At 41.6% G+C, this 25,847-nt stretch overlaps 1 protein-coding gene across 4 annotated transcripts in view; it reads right to left on the reverse strand.

Annotated features, from left to right (window-relative positions):
• The window catches only part of GAL3ST2 (galactose-3-O-sulfotransferase 2), a 56,179-nt gene extending 30,682 nt beyond the window's left edge, over positions 1-25,497 (reverse strand). The window contains exon 1 of one of the 4 annotated variants that reach the window (XM_074297924.1): positions 25,358-25,497. Coding sequence is in view for 3 of the 4 variants with exons in the window: in XM_074297923.1 (XP_074154024.1) it covers positions 32-60 (29 nt within the window). In the remaining variant the exon portion in view is untranslated. Of the gene's footprint in view, positions 1-31; positions 786-8,452; positions 8,636-25,357 lie in introns of those variants that run through there. The other 3 variants (XM_074297922.1, XM_074297923.1, XM_074297920.1) reach the window with 3 other exon arrangements.
• Positions 25,498-25,847: the final 350 nt, after the last annotated feature.

The raw sequence follows: 25,847 nt of genomic DNA on the forward strand, positions 1-25,847 counted from the left end.
CGAGCCCCGCTCCGGCCGCCCCCACGCTTACCTCCATTCGTGGAGCAGCCCCAAGGACATCCTGCAGGGAAAGAGTCCGGGGAAACAAAGAGCCGCCTGTGTGCGATGGCCCGGCTGGGGCCCGCTCGCTGCGCCCGCCGAGCCGGCCAGCCCCGGAGAAATGGGCTCGCCGGCCCGGGGCGGGCTGCCCGAGCGCAGGGCGGGGAGGGGCCGTCATCACCTGGAGCGCTCACCTCCGCCCCCCCCTTTGCCCCAAAGCCCGGAGCCGGGACCTGGCGTCGCTCCCCTCCCCCGAGGAGGAGACAGTGCTGAAACTAAAGGTCACTCAGTCCCAACCCTTCCCTTTCCAGGCGGCCAAGTGAGATGACTTGCCCACCGACACGTAGCTGGCGTCCCGCGGGAAACTGCCGAGCGCCGAGCGCTCTGGTGCCAAGGCCAGCAGCATCCTTTCCTCAGCCCCAAGCTCCGTTAGCGTAAAAGTGAGGGGCAAATGGCTTTTAAACAGCCGTGTAAACTTTGCAGGGCTCAAAACGAAAATTAATGCCGTTTAAAAATGAGCTGCCAGGTGAGGAGGGAAGAAGAGGAAGCGATATGGGGGGGGGGGGACAAAAAGGAGGGGGAAAGAGAGGGAGAACGAAGGAGAGGAAAGTAGGAAAAGAGAAGACGGGATGAGAATGAGAAGGAAAGGAGAGAGGGAAGAAGAGGGAGAGAGAGAGAAGGAGGAAGAGAAAGAGAGAGGAAAAGAGGGAGGTAGGAGGAGGGACAGATAAAGAGAGGAAAGGAGGGAGGAGAAGGGAGAGAAAAGGAGGAAAGGAGAAGAAGAGAGGAAAGAGAGGGAGGGGGAGAAGGAGGGAGAGAAAGAGGCAAGAAAAGAGGGAGGGAGGAGGAAGGGAGAAATAAAGAGAGGAAAGGAAGAAGGAAGGAGAAGGGGAAGAAAGAAGGGGGAGAGAAAGAAAAAATGAGGGAGGGAGGAGAAGGGAGAGAACAAGAAGGAAGGAGGGGGGAAGAGGGAGAGAAAAAGGCAGGAAAAGAGAGAGGAAGGGAGGGAGGAAGGGAGAGAAAGAGAAGAAAGGAGGAAGTGAGGAGAAGAGGGAAAGAGAAAGCCGTTTCTAAGAGATCAGTAATATCACCTGAGGATGTCTAAAGTGCTTACAATAACAAGTCTTTATTATTTCACTGGAGGTGCAGATAGAACTTGGAGGAATTTGGAATCAGGAAGTGCTAGCTTCCCATTCTTTCCTGTTCATGATTCTAATGGTCAATAGCTTCTGGCTGGCTCTAGATGCAGTTAAACAATATAATTGGATGGTTCCCCCTTCCCCAAAATGCATTTCACACACCCTTCCAATCGTTGGCTTCCATCCACACCCACTGCTCAGACTTCCACAGCCTAGAACACGGCCCGAGTCACTGCGGATCCACAGGCCGGTGCACTAAGCTGAAAATCCTTTGGTGGAGGGCGATTTGTCTTACTCTGAAAAGAACAAATAAACTCAACCCCTTCCCAGCCTCCGTTGATGCGCTGTGACGTCTGTGGCAGGCAAGGTTACCACCTAATGCTCTTATCAAACTCGTTCCTTGTGGAGGCCAGAGTCCCAGTGCAAAAGTCAAGCAGCGCGACCGTGAGTGCCAACGTCAGCTTTAATACCTCCTACCTGTGAGCATCTTTGAGCTTCTCCCATCTCTGTCTTCCACAGAACGGAGGCAACAACCCCCCAGAACTTCCGGAGACGCCCAAGGGAGAGAAAGTGCACTGAGCACTTCACAAACCCTAAACTCCAGAGAAAAGTTGATGATAACGAAGGGAGTGATGGGAGTGATCACACCAGTCCCTGCCCCGGAACCTATCCTAGCTCTTTTTGTGCTCATCAACTGCAGGCCCAATCTGTACAAAGTATAAGTTACAAAGTAACCGGGGGAAAGGGGGTGGAGAAAATACCGACAACTGAGTGATCAGGAGTGACCTAGTAGGAGCTAGGGTTTAACGGATCCTCCATCTCTTGGATACCAAGAGGCAAACAGAAGGAGGGAGGGCATTCAAGGCACAGAGGGCGACCCAGGCAGCCGCAAAGAAGTAATGGACGGCTGTGTAAAGGGAAGAAGGGGCAGGCCAGTTTGTCTGGGATGGAGTGTGCATAAAGCTTAGGCAGAAGAGCCTGTACCCCTTGTCATTCTGACAGCCATTAGAGTGCCCTGACACTATCCTAACTGATCTTTGTAACATGCTCTCCTGGCAGTTACAATTACTAGTCTGTCCTAGACCCACCAGAGTACCTTTGACCACTGTGTTTAGCAGTGTGAGCTCTACCCGGCTCGCCTCCTCTGAGGCCTCCAAAGGTCTCTGGCCACGATCTCTTGAATCTATAGCTCAATAACCGGTAGCGCACTCAAGAACAGCCACGTGTAATCTTAAAAGCCTTTATTATACCTACTCACATAACGCCCTGACTGATGCCCTGACTTGTTGGTTTCCTAGTGAACACCTGGTCAGAAGACCCACGTGTTCACTACCAAACTCCTTACCTCTTTCTGCTATCCATCTTGGCTTGGCCACCCAGGCTAGGGAGCCAGAGTGAAGAGTGCCAGATTAAAGAGGGCTGTTGCTGCCTGCAGTGGGCTTACATAGGGCCTGTGAGGTCACACACACAGCCAATCAGCAAGAGAGTCACCCATGACGAAGCTATCTCAATATGGCCAGGATCCCGCCCAAGGGCAGTCCTAATATCCACAGAAATTACTTCGGGGTCTCAATGATGCGCTGTGATGCAGCCCATTTAAAGGCTCCTCACAGATCTTTCTGCCTTACATGTCTCTCTCCACTTCAATCCATCCTCCACAGTTCCATAATTGATGCTCTCAAAACTCCAATCCAACCATGGCACTACTGTACAGCTCTATCTCTCCCCTCTGCCTCCCTCCCTTTCTTCTCTTTCTCTTCCTCCTTTTCTCCTCTCCTCCTCCCTTCTCTCTTATCTTTACCCTCCTCCTCCTTTCTTCTCCCTTCCTCCTTCCCTTCTTCTCTGTCTCTCCCCTCCTCCTCCCTTCCTCCTTTCCTCTCTTTTTCTCTTCCTCCTTTTCTCCCCTCCTCCTCCCTTCTCTCTTTATTTTACCCTCCTCCTCCCTTCCTCCTTTCCTCTTTCTTTCCTCCCTACTCCTTTCTTCTCCCTTCCTCCTTTCCTCTTTCTCTCCCTACTCCTTTCTTCTCTCTTCCTCCTTCCCTTCTTCTCTCTCCCCTCCTCCTCCCTTCCTCCTTTCCTCTTTCTTTCCTCCCTACTCCTTTCTTCTCCCTTCCTCCTTTCCTCTTTCTCTCCCTACTCCTTTCTTCTCTCTTCCTCCTTCCCTTCTTCTCTCTCCCCTCCTCCTCCCTTCCTCCTTTCCTCTTTCTTTCTCTCCCTCCTTCTCTCTCTCCCTCCTCCTTCCTCCCTCCTTTCCTCTCTTTCATAGGGTGTTATCAGGGTACTCCAACAGAGAGGAGATAAAGTCCTGAACTAAGGTGGAAGTAAGCAAATTTATATTCAGAAACGCCACAGAATGACAATCGACAAGGCTTAGCCACTGGATGAGAGGGACAAATGGGAGGAGAGTAGGGAGGATGAAGCAATGAAAGGGGAAAAATAAAAAATAAATAAAAATTTAAAAAATAATCTTGGTCTTGGAACCAAGCTAGCTGTTTCTACTGTCTGAAAGGAAGTCGTCTTGTTAAGCACAGAACAATGCAACTCTCTTGATTTGGGAATTAGAGAATATTATACTTCTGTGAATGATGTAACAGAACTTAATTTTTATTTGGATAGACCAGGCTTTTGTAAGCTGTTAAAGGCTTATAACTAATAAATACATCTTAATGGATTTGGGGAAGTTTGCACTAAGATGAAATGAGGTGCTTTCATCTCCTGGAGGATAACATAATTAGCAATAATTCAACAGAGTTCATTTGCTTTAAGTAAATGAAAAAGGTCACCTGAGTTGAAATAATTTAGAAAATAATTTAAAAAGTAAAAACTTGGTAAATCATTGGTTTTATTTAACAAAATGTTGTGCCAAAGGAGAAATTCTTTGCTGTAAAGATCAGTTGCATAGAAGAAATTGCTTAGAATGAGTTAAGATGAGATATACTTGCTATTAAATAATTATTGTTGCTGTTGTTGTTCAGTCACGTCTGACTCTTCGTGACCCTATCTGTTGTTGTTTTTGACAAAGATACTGGAGAGTGATTTGCCATTTCCTTCTCCAGCTCATTTTACACATGAGAAAACTGAGCCAAATAGGGTGAGGTGACTTGCCCAGGATCACCCAGCTAATAGTGAGGCTGGATTTGAACTCATTTAGATAAATCTTCCTGACTTAGAGACTGGTGGTCAGTCTACTATGGTGCCATCTAGGTGCTAGTAAGTATAATAATATATATTACCGCAAGTCATCTTTGAAATCTCAGAATAAGGAAATAATCAGACAAATAGGAAGTTTACAGGGCAAAGATATAATCACTAATTAATAAAATTAAAATAAGAAATATCTTCTATTTTGTTTTAAAGAGAATTTCAGTGAGATATATTTTAATATTTTAAATATGAATATATTTTAATCTTTGTACGTTACAATTGAAGTTAAATAAGAGTCTTTTATAAAATTCACCCATTTCACAGGGTTACTTGTGGAAAGAGTTGTTTATAAAGTGCTAAGCCCATAGCATAGATCAAGCACCACAAATGTTAGCTATTATGATTACTTCATTCTCTATGCTCCATTCCTAGTAATTATTTGTCTTATGGGATTCCATTTACAGAGAAAGATATCTTCCTGTTAGGATAATCAGCCAAAACGTATTACTGTGTCCTACCATCTTCATTTCTTTTGTTTTTTTTAATTTTCAAAACATAAGTATAATTTTTCAACATTGACCTTGTAAATCTGTGTTCCTATATCCCCTTTTCTCCCCACCCCCTCTCTTTTTTTATTTCTTAGTCTAAAAGGATAAGTAGAAATATTCAACTTTCCCATCCCCACCCAGAATTGTCTCATATATATGTTACTTTTTTGCTGGTTCTGTCTTTAATGAAATGTTTGGCCTTTCCAAGTCATAAGGATTTCAAGCTTAAAAGTTCCTTGTGATAGAATGTATGATTTTCTATGTGGGTTAATCTGGAAATGCAATTGACTGATTTGATGTCAAAGATTAAATTTTGTTTGAAATTTTAAATTCATGTTTTAATTTTTTTTTTAATTCATGATTTAAATTCATGATATTATGAAAGTTATTGCTGCATTTCTATATTTTCTTGTATCTTAAAATTCTAGGAAACCATTACTTAAGAAACTCGGTTTAGGGAATGATATGATCATGCCATTGGAGAAATATGGAGGAAGGAAGAAGCAGTCTCAGAATTTACCATCCCAGTTAGCTCAGAACTAAATCTGATCAGTGACTTGTTCCATCACTCAACACCTGTACCAGAGTCATTAGTCACTGAGATCCAAACTCCACCCACTCTCTCTTATCTAACGGACTAACAATCTTGGCTGGATTTCTCCTGAGCCTAATAGGAAACCAGTTCCAAGGATTTCTCCCCCTGGACCCACCCAGCTCCTACCCCACCGAGACTCAGATCCTTAGGGCAGGGCTTCGGGTGTGAATTCTCACTTTCATCTACTCACTCAGCACATTCCCATTCACAAACACTGGCACAGAATATTCTCCCACCTGTGAACCTGAAAGAGCAATCTCTCCCTTCATTCAGCCAGCCACAAGAATGACAAACAAACATACACACAAAGCTTTAGAGTTTGCTAAAAACTTGGCCTAACCACTTAAAGAGCCAACTCCCTACACTTATTTTGATTCCTACTGTAACGGAAGTACAAGCTTCCAGTCTTTGCCTTTATGGCCCTGTGCAATCAATTCTACATTTACAGGAAAAAGAGACTATTTCAGGTCTGCTCTCTTAACTCCGAAACCCAACGGCTCACAGTACATTTCCACATCATCAGTGGAATAAAACCAGTTAAAATCTTTGTTCAAAACGTATTGTTTGTCGTAAAAAGGGGGAAAAAAAAGTTCTTCATTAAGGTATTCTTCGTGGGAGACATTTCTGGGGAAAAAACCCTCTTACTCATGGAAGTTTATATAAGTTCAGGCCACTGAGGAAATCACTGAACATAAATTTCAAATGATACCCACTCATAGCTTCTGAATAGGAAAGGCTGTTTCATTCTTTTTAAAGAACTATTCCAAGTAGCTTGCCCACTTTTTCCTCTTCTCCATGGAAGAGACATAAAAAGGGAATTCCAGAAAAAATAAAGACTTTAACAAAGGCAGATAAGGAAACAGGGGCAACTGTGGACGTGGAACTTAGCTTATTTTTCCGGATTTAATTGATGATTTGGTTTTCTGGTGGCTTTTTTTTAATTTCTTTTTTTATTCTTTGTTTCAAGGGATTGGTCTTCTGGATTTTGAGCAGGGAAGGGATGTGTTTGGAAACTGAAATTTTAAAATAAAGAACATATATTCAGCAGTGGAAAGAAGATATCCAGCCTAAGGACTAAGACCATAAAGTCTGGCTCATGTCATCAAGTTAGGATGATAGAGCAAGTTAAAAAGAAGATTTATAATCACTCTTTCTGGGAGATCTAGAACTTAGAGCAAATGGAGAATAAATAAGAATGAGTAAGAAAGTCACAAGATTATGAGAAGTAGCTTTTCTAAAGCTTGTTCTCAAAGAATTCCCTTATTTGCTATTTGCTATTTTACTCATCTAAGACTTAAAGCAGCCCCAAATTCACAATTACAATCTAGGCATAAGTAGCACCTACAGAACTTATTAAAATTTTCCAAGAGCTTTCTATATATTGTCTCATTTGCTCCTTGTGAGATGGGGGGAGGGGAGGGGGTTATTATCATCTCCATTATACAAGAGAGCAAGCCAGGGCTTAGAGAGATAGCAGACAAATCTGTTATCTTTCACAGATTCAGAACTGGGAGTACCTGAGAAGTCATCAAGTCCAGCCCACTCATTTTACAGATGGAGAAACTGAGATAAAGAGGAGGGTAAATGACTTGTCCAGAATCTCACAAGCTTTAACATGATTTAAAACAAGTCTTTCGGATACCAAATCCAGGATCCTTTCCAGCACAACCTTGGCCCTCCGAGCAGGCTCCAAGCTATTTGGCCTGCCTGTGCTTCGTTTTCCATTCCTAGAAAATGAACTTGGATCAGCTGCCCCGTAAGTCTAAGGATATGGGACTCCTGAGGCTTGCCTTGAGTCTCTCAGTCTCAGTGTCCTTCTCCGAGCTCAGAAATCGGCAGGACTAAGCCGGCAGGGAGAAAAATGCTGCTCCCTCAGAGACAAACCATCCATTTGAATGTAAGAAAGTCTCAAGAGGAATTGCAGGGTCAGGAATTAAGGCAATTGGGGAATGGCTGAATAAATGGCATATGATGGAATACAGTGGGAAATAATGAGCAGGATGCTCTCAGAAAGGCCCGGGAAGTCCTCCATGAACTCAAGCAAAGTGAAATGCACTGTGTACAAAGCAGTAGCAATGTTCTGGGATGATGAGCTGTCAATATTTGTCAACTTTGCTATTCTCAGCAGAACAATGATCCATGACGACTGTGAAGGATTTATGATGAAAAACCTGTCCATATCCAGAGAAAGAATTGATTGTGTCTGAATGCAGATCGAAGCATTCTCCCTCTCTCTCTTTTTTTTTTTTAAACTTTACTTTTTCTTGACTGTTTAAAAGGGAAGGAACCTATGTTTTCTTTTAAAACATGACTTTTTTTTTGGGGGGGAAGAAAAAAAATAAGGCAGAATCCCTGCAGTTTTCTGAAGTTGAGAACGCTGACCAGCTCCAAAAATGCACCAGGTTTTCCCCAAGCTGGGGCCAGGTGACGGCCACTTTCAAGTTCACAAGCTTCCCCTGCATGAAACACCAGGGCTCTTGGTATAAAGACTCTTGGATAAGATAACAATTCTCATCTCAGCCCTGGAAGGAGAGGACGTGGTGATCCCCGCTTCTCACTTTAGGAGACTGAAGCTTCCTACTAGTGTAAGAGTCACCTAGAACCCAGGGGGGCTTCACAGGTGACAAGACTGGAACCCAAAGGGGCGATGGCTTGGCCCGGGTCGCCCAGCTGGTGTGTTGGGATCATACCCAGATCCTCGGGTTTCCAGCCCAACCATGCCCGATACACGCACCGAAAGCACCATGGCATTTCATCAAATGACCCAGCGTTAAACCGAGCATCGTCTGTCACACAGAGAGCACAAACTACCTCCTCCCCAGCCTCGGGGCCCAGGAAATCTGCCTCCAACCTCCCTTCCCAACACTACGCCCAGCCACCTCTCCTTCAGGCGCAGGGGCCTTCGCACTTGACTTAACCTGACACACGGAACTGCCCTCACCCCTCCAGGCCACGGCTGCATGGGGGCAAAGCGCCCTTCCCCTTACCTCCATTTGCATCCCAAAGTCATGCTGTGTGGGGCCCAGTGGGAGCTGAGCCAGAGACCCCCTAGCGCACAGCCGAGCGCCCTCGTCCTGCTTCTCTGCCGCGGAGGCAGCTGCCTTATAAAACAGCCTTCCTGGCATCTGAGAACTGAGAGACTGGGTGGGTGGAGCGTGGCTAAGCACACAAATACTAGGAGACCAATGGAGCCCAGCAGCTCATCTCGGACTTAAGGTATCAAATGGAAAACTGAGTAAATTTCAGATTAAAAACCATGTCCAGGACTCCTGTCGCGCCCATACCATGTATAACCAACCCTTCCTGTCCCCTCCCAATTCCTTTTCTCTAAATATAAAAAAAAAAGTTGTTTTGTCACCTGTCATTGTATGATTACCAGTCTATCCCCTTCCTTGAAATCGAACCCTTCCTTGAAGTAAAAAAAAAGAAGAAGAAGAAGTTGAGCCAAAAAAAATAAACAAACAAAACAAAACAAAAAACATTGTAATCCTGCTCTGGACACGTAGACCACATTCTGACCTACTAGTCCCCCACCTTTTTTCTATGTCATTAGCCTTCCTTGACGTCTCGCTGCCAGTGTCACACCCCCTCTCAAATTAACTTTTATTGATTTGTCTCCTTCCATGTGTCCACAAGCTCTCTTCCAGATAGATTGTAAGCTCCAGAGCAGGAAGGCTTTCTCTTCTTTCCCATGTCCTGGCAGGGCACCGCATGTAGGAGAGCTTCAATGGCTGCTTGGGGAGTGATCAAGTCCTCCCCTTCCCCGATAGCCCCCATATATCTCTGTAGAGAAAAAGGAGGCGCTTCTTGGTTTTTCCACCACTCAAAGTTCACTTCCCCTTCCTTCGTTTGCAGTCCTGCCCTTGGGGAGCACTCCCATCTTCCCATGTTTCCCTGAAATCTCAACAGTTTCTTGGAGCACAACAGGAACTGAGTAGAGGTGGGAGGACCCCAGAGACTGCCTCATCCAAAGCCATTTTACAGAGAAGGAAACTAGACCCCGGAAGATGTGCCAAAGGTCACATAGGACCGGTGACCTTGGTCATCCCCCAGGTGAGGGGCCCTCACTTTGTTCCTAATTCTTTATTCCCACAGAGAGTATCACCATGAACATCTCAACCTATCTGGGACTTTTTCTCCGGCTTTTTTTTTTTTTTTTTTTTTAATTTTTATTTATTTATTTATTTTTCTGAGGCTGGGGTGAAGTGAAGGGTCACACAGCCAGGAAGTGTTAAGTGTCTGAGGCCAGATTTGAACTCGGGTCCTCCTGAATTCAAGGCTGGTGCTCTACCCACTGAGCCACCCAGCTGCCCTTTCTCCTGCCTTTGACTCTCCCCCCCCCCCCCAGACCCTTTGCCCATTGCACACTCAGCCCTCTTAAAAGCCAGGATGGAAAAGATCAGCTCCAGGTTTGGCTCTTCTCTTTCTCTGGTTACCCGAGTTGGGGCACAAAATGGCACCAAAGGGTAGACAGTGGGCCGGGGCAGGGCAAAGTCAGGTCCGGACCCAGAGATGAGGTACAAGCTGAGTCACCAGGGGACGTGTTACAGGAAATCGAAATTCCAGGTGGCCGGGGCTGCTGCTTCCAGGTCCTCTCCACCTCCCCGGCTTACAGTAGGATTTGCAAAGCCGGGAGCCTTTCAGGAAGTCGGATCCAATTTCTAACTCCTGGTGTGTGAGGGTGGGCAGCTCTGTTAGCAGAAGGACGGGTCATTGCTTATGAACTCTCAGGCAAATAAGAGGGTTTCAATGACTCAAGAAAACTGGAACAAGTGTTTGACGCTGTCTTCGGAGAGGTTCAGGGCCCTTTTCGAGTCTCCCCCTGCCACCCAGCGGTCAGTCAACAATCAGTATTTATCAGCCACGTTCTAGGGCCAAGCCCTGTGCCAGGCCCTGCAGACAGAAGAGAACAAAAGCCTGCCCTAAAGGGGCTTGCGCTCTAACCGAAGGGGCGTTGGGGGCAGGAGGACATGCACATACTAAGTGGGTACAAGACATACCAGAAGGAAGGTAATCTCAGAAGGCGAGAGGCAGCTGGGTGCCATGCTGCAGAAAGCACAGGGCCTGGGGGCAGACTCTGCTGGCTGTGTGATCCTGGACAAGTCACCTACTCCCGTTTTCCTTGGGTAATTAGAGATCAATGAGGGGGCAGAAGTATCTCACAACCAGTTCTCTGCGGCACTTTGCTGGCAGGCCGGCGCACAGTAGGCACTTAATGAGCTTTCCCCCCCCCCCCCCCCATTTAAACTTTCACAGAATAAACTTCAGATCTCTTGATAGCAGCTATGTCTGGGATACCAGTGTTAGAAGGAACCCAGGTGACTTCCTCTGCAAGTCAAAATCCTCGAGAGTCATCCAGATCACAAAGATTAAAATATCTTGCCCAGGCCCTCTGTACCCACAGGGAGTGAAGGAATGGTCGGCGCGTAGTTGGTGCCTTTCTAATCCTTCTATGGCTAGTTGGAAGATTGCAAGCCGATGTTGCTTCCTCTCAATGATTTTTCCCAGGGATTCTTCCCAAGAAGAGCCTGACCCTTCTCTTCAAAAGCCAGGCACTCCCAGGCAAGAACCTGTGTCAGGGTGAGCCCACAGCAGGAGCCCCTCAGTGGGAAGGGGAGCCCCGGCCCTCTAGGCCAGCCACGGGGTCGTCAGGAGACCTAGATTTGCGCTCAACTGTGCCAGTGACTATATAAAATATCAAAATAGCAGTAGAACTAACAGATGCACTAAAAAGCAAGAAAGAGGGAACTACAGCCTGCAGACATCAGAGCCTTCCACAGCCCGACTCCCCAGGGCTCTCCGAGCCTTGTTCCGTAGGAGTCACCTTTGTGACCTCTATGGTCTTCTCCCTTCTCCTCATATAACCTTTCAACTCATCTCTGCGCCTTTGTGCAGGCTGACCCCAAGTGCACCCTCTTCCTTTCAATCTCTTAGCACCCCAAGTTTCCTTCAACACCCAGCTTAAGCACAGGGCAAAGGGCTGAGGAAGTCTGGAGCCTCAGAGGAGCCAGTCGAGAAAGGCGATTCCCAACCAGAGACTCGCCAAAGTGGAGGGTGGGCCCCAGACTCCAAAAATCTCCACCTTTCAAGTTTTTCTGCCCCTGTGACCCTCCTCCAGTTGGGTAGCCCCTGGCTTGGACCACCATTTCATGCAGAATCCATGCTATCCATCCCACTTCACTCCCCACTCAACTCTTGAATCTCAAGACTTTATCCATCTCTTTCCCTTACCCGTAGAGGATAGCATCCTTTGTCGGGTCCCATTTATGGATCGTCTTCCCCCATTAGAATCTAAGCTCCTTAAAACATATTCATATTCCCAGAATTTAGCACAGTGGTCCCCAAGAAATCACGCACTTAAAATACTTTTTCTATGTATCATCAAAACAGATTCACAAATGAGCAGAACCAGGAGGTCATTGTACACGGCAACAACAAGATTATACAATGATCACTTCTGATGGCTGTGGCTCTCTCCAGTGAGAGGATTCAGAGCAGTTCCACTTATTCAGTGATAAAGAGAGCCCTCTGCACCCAGTAACTGTGGGAACCGAGTGGGGTGCACAACATAGCATTCTCACTCGCTCTGTTGTGTTTGCTTGCATTTTATTTGACTCAATTTTTCTTATGCAGCACGATAATTATATAAACATGTATGCATATATTGGATTTAACATATTTCTACCATATTTAACACATATTGAACTACTCGCCATCTAGGGGAGGGCATGAGAGAAGGGGGGAGAATTGCAAAACAAGGTTTTCCACGGGCTAATGTCAAATAATTCTTCATGCATATGTTCTGAAAAATAAAAAGCTTTAATTAAAAAAAATTCATAAAAGAAAGAAAATGTAATAAGCTGGAAAAACAGGAAAGGAAGGAAAGATTGTGAAGGGAGAAATTGTATTTGATTCCTAGAAGCAATTTCTGGAACCTCTGAGGATTTAAGAAGAGGGGTGACAAAGTCAGACTTATCTTTAAGCATTGATTCATAATAACAATTAATGATCACTCTAATATCATCTGGAATCCATCACAGAATTTTTAAAGCGACTTTTCTAATTTAAGAGACTTAGTTTAATTAAAATTCAGGACCATTTACCTGGCACCAATAAACTCCAATACATCACAACATAATGAAGGTGAATGGGTGACTGGGGCTGCTACTATCACCCCCTCTGAGCTATCAAAGCCCATTCTTTCTTCAGGAAACCTTCAAAGCTGGATATGACAGGCGACTGAGTAAGGGCTCTAGGGTCAATCCATGGACAATGGGCTTGCAGCTCAATTTCTTTTCTTAAAGAAATGTAAATAGTTCCAATATTTTCTTCTCCACCCCAATGGATCATGTTATACTCCCTCTGTGATATACCCAAGCCATTCTCTCTAGTGCTTTGAAAATATCATTTTAGTAACAGCAGAAGATAAACTGGGAAAGAAGGATAGTGGAAACATGGAAACCAAAATTTAATTTTTGACTATTATATTATATATACACACGAGTATCATAACATTATCTATAATGTCCAGATGAAAGGCTAGTAGCCTTTGCAAAGAGAAAAGCAGCCTTTTCCTGAGAAGGTAGAGTGGAGATGAGAGGTTGTATGTCAACACAAAGTAGAAGACATGGATGGGTCGGAAATTTGTACCGTTGAGAAACAACCTAATAAGATAACAGATCCATTGGAATTGAAAGAAATTGAATGTTTTCTAATCCTGAAATTATTAGCCATGGATAGAGAAAGAGTCAGGGGAAGGGGCAGGACTTTGGTGAGGTCTGTCAGCAGCTGGAGGGGTGAGGAGGCTGCCCATTGTCTCCCTGGGAGATGTCGCCCAGGGGGGCACAGTCTCCTGGCTCTGCTCCTAAAGACAAGGTAGAAGCAGAGGCTGGGTAAGGGTCCGAGAAATCTGGCAGCTCCCCGGTGGGGTCCGATATTCCCTTGTGCTGCTGGTCTGCATTTGCTCTGAACTTCAGAGAGACAACCACAAGCACGTGACATTTCCGTGTTTCCTTGGTCTGATGAGGCCCTGATCCACCAGCACCCTCGCCCATCTCCAGTGCCGTGGCCTCCTGCCAATGGTGCACGACCTTTCAGAGAATTACTGACAGGAGCTCAGCTAGCCCCTTTATTCCACATCATCTGGGCTTGGTGACTGCAAGGAAGGAAGCAAAAGAGACTATAAGTATTTATGAAGTGCCTACTATGTGCCAGCGCTGCTCCGAGTGCTTTATAGATAGGATTCCATTTGATCCTCACAATTTATTATTATCCCCATTTTACAGATGAGGAAACTGAGGCAGACAGATAAAGTGAGGTGACAGAGGCTGGACTGGAACTCAACCTCATCTAACACTCTACCCACTGCACCATCTACCCATCCTGAAGTTACTGGGAACAGCTAGACACTGGCTGATCATCTCCTCGCTTGTCTTCCGGTTGCTATTCCTTCTGATCAAGGTGGTTCCATCTCTCCTGTCCAAAGAGCGTTCTTTTTGAAAGAACAAAGAAAATGAGAACCGTGACATTCAACCTCATCTCCCCCCAGGAGTGGGTCCCTCTCTTCCTGGATTCTCCTCTTGGCCCAAACAGAGCAAAAGAAACAAAGACCTTCTTGTCCTCAGCATTCCGCCCAGGTTCTTTTCATTCATGATGAATTCCCAAGACTGGAGCCTTTTTCTGGCTTCCCCTTCTAATTCCCCAGATTGATAGAGGAGTTCCCTGTAAAATCAGCATCTTTCAGGAGTCTCTGAGGATTCTGGGAAGATGGCACAATAGTTTGGCAAATTTCAAGTTCTCCAGATTTCCCACAAATAGAACAGATTAGAGCCTAAGGACAATCATAGACTGGTGAAAAACCAAAACTTGGGACAGAACAGGGATCCTCCAGACAGGACCCAACAAGGTCAGAAAAAAGAACCCAGGCTGGGGATTAACCCAGAGAAGTGCAAACACCTCCGGGCTACTTCCACACAAACACAAAGTGGGGAGTCCTGGGGCCAGCTGGTTTGACCAAAGCCTCAGAAACTTTCACCTTCCAGACAGTTTGTGGAGTCCGAGTCTGAGTCCTGGCAGACTGAGGGAACCTGAATAATTAGGAACCCCCAGCCCAGCCGTGCTGCAAAGTTGGCCCTGAGTGGGAAGGAGCCAGCACACCGGGAGTGCAGAGGCAGGGGAGCAGGGATGCTGCTGCCTGTGGGCACTTGCAGGAGAGAGGAGCTCTTGGATTGAGGATCCTGGTCAGAGGGGAGAGCTAAAGGGAAGCCAGAGATACTATCCCCTCCACCCCACGATTAGTGCTTACACTAATACCTCTTATTTTTAAAAAGGAAAAGTTGGAACAGAAGGTTTTGCAAGGGTCAATGTTGGAAAAATACGCATGCATATATCTGGTAAATAAAAAGCTATGATAAAAAAAAAAAAACACCAGTCTTCTCACTAATTTTTGAAAAATTATTTTTCCTAAAAATATTTGTTAACATGTAATGAGTTTATTAGTGCCATTTTTAAATGTATTATTAAATATTTTTAATTATCAATTTAAATTATATAAACATATGTATATATTGGATCTAACATATATTTAACATGTATAACATATATTGAATTACTTGCCATCTAGGGGAGGAGGTGGGGGGAAGGAGGGGAAAATTTGGAACATAAGATTTTGCAGGGGTCAATGTTGAAAAATTATCCATGCAACCAAGAGATCATTATATACTTTGACAACAATACTATATAATGATCAATTCTGATGGACGTGGCCCTCTTCAACAATGAGATGAACCAAATCAGTTCTAATAGAGCAGTAATGAACTAAACCAGCTACACCCAGTGAAAGAACTCTGGGAGACGACTATGAACCACTACATAGAATTCCCAATCCCTCTATTTTTGTCCGCCTGCATTTTTTATTTCCTTCACAGGCTAATTGTCCACTATTTCAAAGTCCGATTCTTTTTGGACAGTGAAACACTGTTTGGACGTGTATACATATATTGTATTTAATTTATACTTTAACATATTTAATATGTATTGGTCAACCTGCCATCTGGGGGAAGGAGGGGAAAAATTAGAACAAAAGTTTTGGCAATTGTCAATGCTATAAAATTACCCATGCATATATCTGGTAAATAAAAACTATAATTTAAAAAATTATCCATGCAGATGTTTTGAGAATCAAAAACTTTAATAATAAAATTTAAAAAATAAAAAAACAATAAGAGATTCAAGGCAGCTCCAGTAGACTTGGGAGGGAAAGTGCCATCCACATTCAAAAAGAAAACTATAGAGACTGAATATAGTGCCTACTATATGTTGGGTATTAGGATAAATGTTTTACAATTATAGTCTCATTTGATCCTCATGACAACCCTTGGAGGCAGGTGCTATTATGCTATAATTGGATCAAAGCATAGTATTTTCACCTTTCTTTTGTCGTTTGCTTGATTTTTTTTTTCTTGTTTTCCCCCGTTGGTCAGATTTTTCTTGCACAGCATGACAAATATGTTTAATCTATATCAATTGCTTGCTGTCAGAGAGGGGAAGGGAGAAGAGAGGGAGAAAAGTTTAGAACACAAGGTTTTGCGAAGGTGAATGTTAAAAACTATCTTTGCATGTATTTGAAAAAATAAAATACTAGTTTAAAAAATTATCAGTTTTTAATCCAACCATTCTGGAGTACAATTTGGAACTATGGCCAAAGGGCTTATCAAACTGTGCAGATCCCTTGATCCAACAAGCAGGGGCTCTACTGGGTCTGTATCCCAAAGAGACCTTAAAGAAGAGAAAAGGACCCACGTGTGCAAAAATGTTTGTGGCAGCCCTTCTTGTAGTGGCCAGAAACTGGGGAACTGAATGGGTGCCCATCAGTTGGAGAATGGCTGAATAAGTTATGCTATATAAATATTATGGGAAATTATTGTTCTGTAAGAAACCATCAGCAGTACGATTTTAGAGAGGCCTGGAGAGACTGATGAACTGATGCTGAGTGAAGTAAATAGAACCAAGGGAACATTGTACATGGTAACAGCAAGATTATGCAATGATCAATTCTGATGGGTGTGGTTCTTCTCAACAATGAGGTGATTCTGGTAAATTCCAAAAGACTTGGGATAGAGAAATCCATCTGCATCCAGAAAGGGGACTATGAGTGGGGATTGAATGTGAATCACAACATATTTTCACCTTTTTTTTGATGTTTCCTTGCTGTTTTTTTTTCCTCTTTTCCCTTTTTGATCTGATGTTCTTGTGCTGCATGATAAATATGGAAATATGTATAGAAGAACTGCACATGTTTAACTTATCTTGTATTACTTGCTGTCCAAAAGGGGGGAGGGGGAGGGGAGACAGAGAGAAATATGGAATACAAGGTTTTGCAAGGGTGGATGTCATAAACTATCTTTGCATATATTTTTAAAGATAAAATGTACTATTCAAATTTTTTATCAGTTTCAATTTCTAGAATAGTAAATTGTAATAACTCTAACCAAAATAAACAAAAGCTCTTTTTTTCCTTCTGCACAGATGGTCTGACAATTTTTTCCTGTTGATTTTTGCCTTTGATTTCCTCCCTGATATGATATAAACTCTTCAAAGACAAAGATAGTTTCACCTTTTTCTTCACATCCCCAATAGGGAGCACAGTACCTGGTACCGGGAGGAACTTTATAAATGCTTTCTGTTTTCTAAAGGACTGATTATTAACAAATAACATACATAAAGTAATGAAGGGGGAAAACAGAGCAATAGAAACACAAACCAAACAAAAACACGTAGATAAAGACAACACTAAAAAGCAACCATAATGAAAGGCCAAAGCCAATGGACAGAGTGGCCAAAATGACAAACTAAAGCACTCAGTTTCCTCTCTTCCAACAAGCAATAAAGTACAAAAAAGGGGAACACACCATGATGCATCAATCACAATTATGTGATTGTGTGATTTAACACAACAGTTTTAGGGAAATGTCTTTACTGGCTGGTGTCCATTGGAAATACAAACTTGTACTTTAGGAATTGGAGCAGGAAGAGCCTGGATGCTTAACGAGCAAGGAGACTATTTGATGGGCAAGCTGCCGAGTTCTTGGACTGGGCGGCTGTACCTTGGGTAAAGAGAAGCAGATGGGAAAAGTGTTGAGGAGATGCCAAAGGGAAGACTCGAAAATTAACTGGACCAATAAACCAAGAGAGCTAGACACAAAGCCACGGTTGTAAATATGGGTAACTGCCAGTATGATGGTATCTGACAGAAAGAGGAAATGCAGGATGGGCGAGTTTGGTTAAAAAAGGAAGAAGACGACTGGCATCTTCAAAAGAGTCTGTGGATAAAGAAAGATTGAAAACTCATAGGGGGACCAAAGAGGAATAATTAAAGAAAAAGGTCAAACTCCTAACATGGGAGAGAATGGAAAGAAGTGGGGGGGGGGGAAGGGGTTATGTTTTTTATACCTGGTTCCTTTTCAATTTGAACACCTTTTATTGACTTATAGGGTGTGCTGACTTTGTTCATCCTTAGGATGTTAAAGTCTGCTACCTAAGAAGTTTCCTTGGGGCAAAGGTGAGCTGTGATCTCCATCCTTATCCCACCCTGCCCATCCCCAAAAAAAGGTGTTTAATAACTTATTGTCTACCAGTGGTCCTCAAACTTTTTAAATTGGGGCCAGTTCACTGTCCCTCAGACTGTGGGAGGGCCGGACTATAGTAAAAACAAAAACTCACACTCTGTCTCCGCCCCTCAGCCCATTTGCCATAACCTGACGGGCCGCATAAACATCCTCCGAGGGCTACATCTGGCCTGCGGGTTGTGGTTTGAGAACCCCTGATCTATACCAACCTTAGACCTAGCTGGGATTTAGGAGAAGGATGGGGTGAGGGAAGCAGCCACACATGATTTTATTGATGGAGAATCCACTAATGAGAACTCCTCATACCAATGGTATCAATACCTGTTCTGTTGCACCTGTAGTGTTAACACCATTTCTTAACTTGGTGTTCCCAAACTTTAAAAAATATATATATAATTCTAAAACTGTATTTTGATAGAATTAGTTCCCTTTGTAATCCTATTTAGTTTATTTCATGCATTTAAAAATATTTTGAGAAGTGGCCCTTTAACTAGACTGTACTACCAAGTACAGGAAGATAGAAACCCTATCTTAGAGAATTGCCTAAAGACAGTAATAGATTTACCCAGGATTAGACAGTAACATGTGTACGTATATATGTATCAGTCATGGAACATGAACTTAAATTTTTTAAGTCTACTCTACTGCAAGTATCAAAAAGCATCATTAATTCTCTCTGGCAAAAAGTTCAATTACTTGGAGGAGAAGGAAAGAAGAAGGATGCTTGTAACCTTCACAACATAATGCCAATACTTGGAGAAGGATCTGAAAGCAGTCCTGGAATTAACTGTATTCCTTCCCCTTCTTCCCCTTCTCCCAAAACCAAATCTTCAAAGTACTATGTGGCGCTGAAAGGGAGCAGGAATCAGCTCAATCAATCCTTGCATTTGCACAATGAGATTTCAGAACAGAGGGATCAACTTGTCCAAAGTCATAGTTATTAGGTTCTTTCAGTGGAGTCCAAGTTTCATAGATAGAACTTTCAGAGCTAAAAGACCTTAGAGAACCTTGTCAACTCCCTCAGGTTTTGTACTTCTTAAAAATGACATTGATATCTTTACATCACCTTTGTCGCCTAGTAGCCCTTACCCTCTTACCCAAGAGGACCATTTCTTATAAGAATATTGTTTAAAAAAAAAAAAAAAAAAAAAAGGAAAGAGAGGGGAAATCAGTAAAACCAATCAACAAATCAAAACGATGTAAAAGCAGTGTCCCCAAAGTTTCACTACTACTTTTGGTGCACCCAGTATAGGTAATGCTCCATACCTTTGGACTTCCCACATTTGCAAAAGAGTTGAGGAAGATATTATGATATTTCCTCTTTGGGACTCAACTTGTTTTTTCTAATTTTGCAATTTTGACTTGATTGCTTTGAGATCATTCTTTCCAATTAAATTTTTGTAGTTATTCTAGATTGTGTCTTTTTGGCTCTTCTCTCTATATCAGTTCATAGAGCTCTTTCCAGGCTTCTCTATATTCATCATGTTTTATCATTTCTTCCAACAGTCATATTTCATTCCATTCATGTACTCCAAATTGTTGAGGCATTGCCTAATTGATGGGCTTTTTTTGTTTCTGGTTCTTTATTACCATAAAAGTATTGCTATACATCATATGTAATGTTGATAAATTGGAACCATTCCCAACAAAATCAGGAGTGAAACAAGGTTGTCCACTATCACCATTACTATTCAAAACTGTATTAGAGACACTAGGTTTGGCAAAAAAAAATGAAAAGGAGATTAAAGGAATTAGAGTAGGTAATGAGGAAACCAAATTATCACTCTTTGCAGATAATATGATGGTATACTTAGAGAACCTCAGAGATTCTACTAAAAAGCTATTAGAAATAATCCATAACTTTAGCAAAGTTGCAGAATACAAAATAAATCCACATAAATCACCAGCATTCTTATATATCACTAACAAAATTCAATAGCAAGAGATACAAAGAGAAAATCCATTTAAAATAACTGTCAATAGTATAAAATATTTGGGAATCTATCTGCCAAAGGAAAGTCAGGAATTATATGAGCAAAACTACAAAACACTTTCCACACAAATAAAGTCACATCTAAGCAATTGGAAAAATATAAGTGCTCTTGGATAGGTCAAGCGAATATAATAAAGATGACAACACTACCTGAACTAATCTACTTTTTTAGTGCTATACCAGTCAAACTCCCAAGAAACTATTTTAATGACCTATAAAAAATAACAAAATTCATCTGGAAGACCAAAAGGTCAAGAATTTCAAGGGAATTAATGAAATAAAAATCAAATGAAATTGGCCAGCTGTATCAGATCTAAAACTATATTATAAAGCAGTTGTCACCAAAACTATTTTCTGGTTAAGAAATAGACTAGTTGATCAGTGGAATAGGCTAGGTTCACAGGACAAAATAGTCAATACCTTTAATAATCCAGTGTTTGATAAACCCAAAGATCCCAACTTTTGGGATAAGAATTCACTATTTGACAAATACTGCTGGGAAAACTAGAAATTAATATGGCAGAAACTAGGCATTGACCCACACTTAACACCGTACACCAAGGTCAGGTCAAAATGGGTTCATGATCTAGGCATAAAGAATGAGATTATAAATAAATTAGAAGAATATAGGATAATTTACCTCTCAGACTTATGGAGGAGGAAGGAATTTGTGACCAAAGAAGAACTAGAGATCATTATTGATCACAAAATAGAAAATTTTGATTATATCAAGTTAAAAAGCTTTTATACAAACAAAACTGATGCAGACAAGATTAGAAGGGAAATTAAAAAAATACTTTAAGCAATAAGATATACTTTAACATGTTTAACATGATGAGACTACCTGTCATCTAGTGGAGGGGATGGAGAAAAGGAAGGGAAAAGTTGGAACAGAAGTGATTGCAAGAGTCAATGTTGAAACATTTTTACAGTTAAACATTCTGATAAAATCCTCATTTCCAAAATATACAGAGAATTGACTTCAATTTACAAGAAATCAAACCATTCTCTAATTGATAAATGGTCAAAGGATATGAACAATTTTCAGATGATGAAATTGAAACTTTCTACTCATATGAAAGTGTTCCAAATCACTATTGATCAGAGAAATACAAAGACAACTCTGACATACCACAGAAAAAGATAATGACAAATGTTAGAGGGGATGTGGGAAAACTGGGATATTGATGCATTCATTGTTGATGGAGTTGTGAACAGATCCAATCATTCTGGAGAACAATTTGGAACTATGTTCAAAAAGTTATCAAACTGTGCATACCCTTTGATCCAGCAATGCTACTATTGGGTTTATATCCCAAAGAAATACTAAAGAAGGGAAAGGGACCTGTATGTGCCAAAATGTTTGTGGCAGCCCTTTTTGTAGTGGCAAAAAACTGGAAACTGAATGGATGTCCGTCAATTGGAGAATGGTTAGGTAAATTATGTTATATGAATATTATGGAATATTATTGTTCTATAAGAAATGACCAGCAGGAGGATTTCAGAAAGCCCTGGAGAAAATCGCATGAACTGATGCTAAGTGAAATGAACAGAACCAGGAGATCACTATACACTTCAACAACAATACTATATGATGATCAATTCTGATGGAAATGGCTATCTTCAACAATGAGAGGATCCAATTCAGTTCCAATTGATCAATAATGGACAGAATCAGCTATACCTAAAGAAAGGACACTGGGAAATGAATGTAACTGCTTATATTTTTCTTTTTTTTTTTTAATTTTTTATTATATATATTTTTTATAATATTATCCCTTGTATTCATTTTTCCAAATTATCCCCCCCTCCCTCTATTCCCTCCCCCCGATGACAGGCAATCCCATACATTTTACATGTGTTACAATATAGTCTAGGTACAATACATGTGTGTGAATATCATTTTCTTGTTGCACAATAAACATTAGAATCCGAAGGTACATGCAACCTGGGCAGACAGATATTAGTGCTAACAATTTACATTCCCCTCCCAGTGTTTCTTCTCTGGGTGTAGCTACCTCTGTCCATCATTGATCAACTGGAAGTGAGTTGGATCTTCTTCATGTTGAAGATATCCACTTCCATCAGAATACATCCTCATACAGTATTGTTGTTGAAGTGTACAGTGATCTTCTGGTTCTGCTCGTTTCACTCAGCATCAGTTGATTTAAGTTATTTTTGTTTTTCTTCCCAGGTTATTTTTACCTATCTGAATCCAAGAGAACTATATAAACTATATAAACTGTATACACATATTGTATTTAAGCTATAATTTAACATGTTTAATATGTATGAGACTGGCTGTCATCTAGGGGAGGGGATGGAGAAAAGGAAGGAAAAGTTGGAACAGAAGTGATTGCAAGAGTCAATGTTGAAAATTACCCATGAATATGTTCTGTCAATAAAAAGCTATAATAAAAAATTAAAAATTAAAATAAAAAAATTTTGTGTTGCTATAAATATTTTGGGGTATATGGGAAAGTTCTCCTCATCAATGTCCTCCTTGTGGTATGTACCTATTATTAGAATCTGAATCAAAAAGTATGGACATTTTAGTCACTTTATTTACATAAATAAGTGCACAGGTGTATCAAAGTATCTTGACTAACCTTTCTTCATTTGTCAATTCATTGTCAATACCTTTATTTTATAATTGGAAACAGAGCTAGAGTGAGGGCTGGAACCCCAGGCTCCCGAATCTCAGGCTAGTGCTCTTTCCACCAACTTGTTGAAATTTTCCCTAGCTTGGGATGTGGGAGTGCTGATAGAGTCTTTCCAGAGCATCATCCTCTAATCTCATGACTCAAGCCAAGCAAAAAAGCCGGGGGGTGAGTGGATACTTCAGTCCTTCTAGGTGGATTAGTCCTAAACTCCTTCAACACTACTATTCTTCATGAGCCCCAGGGAAACTTGAAGCAGACTAGCAGTGACCCCAGAAATGAGAAAAAATAGAGGCCAGGAAGAAACTGAGGACTAGAGGCAAAGATGACTTTTAAAAAATAATAGCTTTTTATTTTCAAAATATATGCAAAGATAGTTTAACATTCACCTTTGCAAAACCTTGTGTTCTAATTTTTTTCCTTCCTTTTCTCCCACCCACTCTCCCAGATGGCAAGTAATCCAATGTATGTTAAACATGTGCAATTCTTCTATACATATTTCCAATTATCATCCTGCTGATTGTTTCTTATAAAACAATAATACTCCATAACATTCATATACCATAACTTATTCAGCCATTCCCCAGTTGATGTGCATCCACTCAGTTTCCAGTTTCTTGCCACTACGAAAAGGGCTGCCACAAACATTTTTGTGCATGTAGGTCCTTTTCCCTCTTATATTCTTAGGGATACACACCCAGTAGAAACACTGCTGGATCAAAAGGTATTTACAATTTGAAAGCTCTTTGAACATAGTTCCAAACTGCTCTCCAGAATGGTTGAATCAATTCACAACTTCACCAACAATGTATTAATGTCCCAGTTTTCCCACATCTCTTCCAACATTCATCATTATCTTTTCCTGTCATCTTAATCAATCTGAGAGGTCTGAGGTGGTACCTCGGAGTTGTCTTAATTTGCATTTCTCTGATCAATGGTGACCTAGAGAATTTTTTCATGTGACTAGAAATGATTTTAATTTTTCATCAATCTATTCATTTGACCATTTATCAGTTGGAGAATGGCTTGTATTCTTAAACACTTGAGTCAATTTTCTATATATCTTAGAAATGAGGTCTTTATTAGAATCTTTGGATGTAAAATTTTTCAATTTTCTGCTTCCCTTCTAATCTTGTCTACATTGGTTTTGTTTGTACAAAAACATTAACTTAATATAATCCAAATTATCTAGTTGTCCTTTGGTCATAAATTCGTTCCTTCTCAGATCTGAGACTATCCTTTGTTCTTCTCATTTGCTTATAGTATCATTTTATGTCTAAATCATGACCCTATTTCAACCTTATCTTGGTACATGGTGTTAGGCATGGGTCAATGCTTAGTTTCTACCATACTAGTTTCCAATTTCCCCAGCAATTCGTCAAATAGTGAATTCTTATTCCAGAAGCTGAGGTCTTTGGGTTTATCAAACACTAGATTATTATAGTCATTGACGAACCTAAGCTATTCCACTGATTAACTGCTGTTTCTTAGCCAGTATCAATGGTTTTGATGACCGCTGCTACAAAGATGACTTTTCCAATGACTAAAGACAGCCAGATCTCAGCTTGTTTTTCCAAGGAAACAGTTCCCTCTCTTTACTATCTTATCATTGAATTCCTTTTAAAAAGACCCATTTTTCAAAGGAAATGACTAAAAAATTTTTGGTAAATTTTTTTCCTCACTTAAATTTTGGGAATAGTAACCTCAGGATAATTTGTCTCCTCTTACGAAACATTATTACTCTTCTCTTGATTTTTGTCTTTCTGATCTTCTTGCCCTCCTACCTCAGTTATTGCTTGACAAATTATAAAATGGATTCTAACTCCATTTGCCACTCAACTGAAATTTCTTTCTGCAATATAAATAATGACCTCTTAACTTCTAAATCTCATAACCTTTTCTAAGTTCTCATCCTTTGGCTTTTCTGTATCATTTCAGAGCTACTCCCTCTTCGTAAATTCACTCTCCTTCCTGTTTTTTGTTTGTTTTTGGGGGTTTTTGTTGTTGTTCTTTTGTTTTGTTTTGTTTTGATCCTGGTCTTTTTTGGTTCTCCTGATGTCTGACTTCTCCCTCTGTCTTTGTTAAATCAATATGTATGTTCTTTCTCATGAATAAACTGTCTTTTAGGGCTTTGTATTAACCACATTTTTCTTTTTTCTTTTTTTTTTTACATTGTATCCTTTTTTATTTTGCTGAGGGAATTGGGGTTAAGTGACTTGCCCAGGGTCACACAGCTAGGAAGTGTTAAGTGTCTGAGGACAGATTTTAACTCGGGTCCTCCTGACTTCAGGGCTGGTGCTCTATCCACTGCACCACCTAGTTGCCCCTACATTGTATCTTGATAGTAAAATATAAAATCCCTAAGGGTAAAAGGTATTGAAGGTATCTTTTATGCTCCCCCCCCCAGTAGCAAACTTTCCATTTAAATAAAAATCAGTCATCATGGCATTATCAATTCCTTGTAATAATATAGTAAAGCAAGAATAATGACAGTACGACCTGAATCACACTCTCCCATGAATGCACAAGTGTCTGAGGGAGAGAGTGGATACACACATAAATCTAAGAGAAAGAAATATTAGTAGAGAAATCTATTTGTTCAGAACAACTTACAAGTCTTGACTGTAGGTCTTGACGCACTCGGCCTCTTCAGGAATAATCTATACCACGCAAAACTATTTTTCTACTAACCAATCCCCTTCTGCTTCTTACAGTAGGAGAGCAGGTAAAAATTATAGGTTCTGTAGGTAAAAACTACCAAGAAACCCAGACTCATTTCTCTGAGAAAAGGGGGCGTTATTAAAAGCCATCAGGGAACTCTCCTGTCTGAGGAGCTTGCCTGGTATTTATAATACAAGGGTTGGCTCCTCCCAAGGGCAGTAATCCTTTAATAAAACTAACAAACCCCGGCTGGAGCCTCAGACTTTGAAATACAATCATCGGGATCCAAACTTCCTACACCTGGCTAAGTGGACAACAGCATCCTCCTGCAATCAGCACCCACCTGGAAATTAACAAAGCCCCTGTTGGCCCCAATCCAATTCTCACTGCCCTCCTGCTGGATAAATCCCCCTTTAAAAAAATGTACTCTCCCTAATGAAAT

The sequence above is a fragment of the Sminthopsis crassicaudata genome, chromosome 3, assembly GCF_048593235.1.
Source record: "Sminthopsis crassicaudata isolate SCR6 chromosome 3, ASM4859323v1, whole genome shotgun sequence".
Classification (NCBI taxonomy): domain Eukaryota; kingdom Metazoa; phylum Chordata; class Mammalia; order Dasyuromorphia; family Dasyuridae; genus Sminthopsis; species Sminthopsis crassicaudata.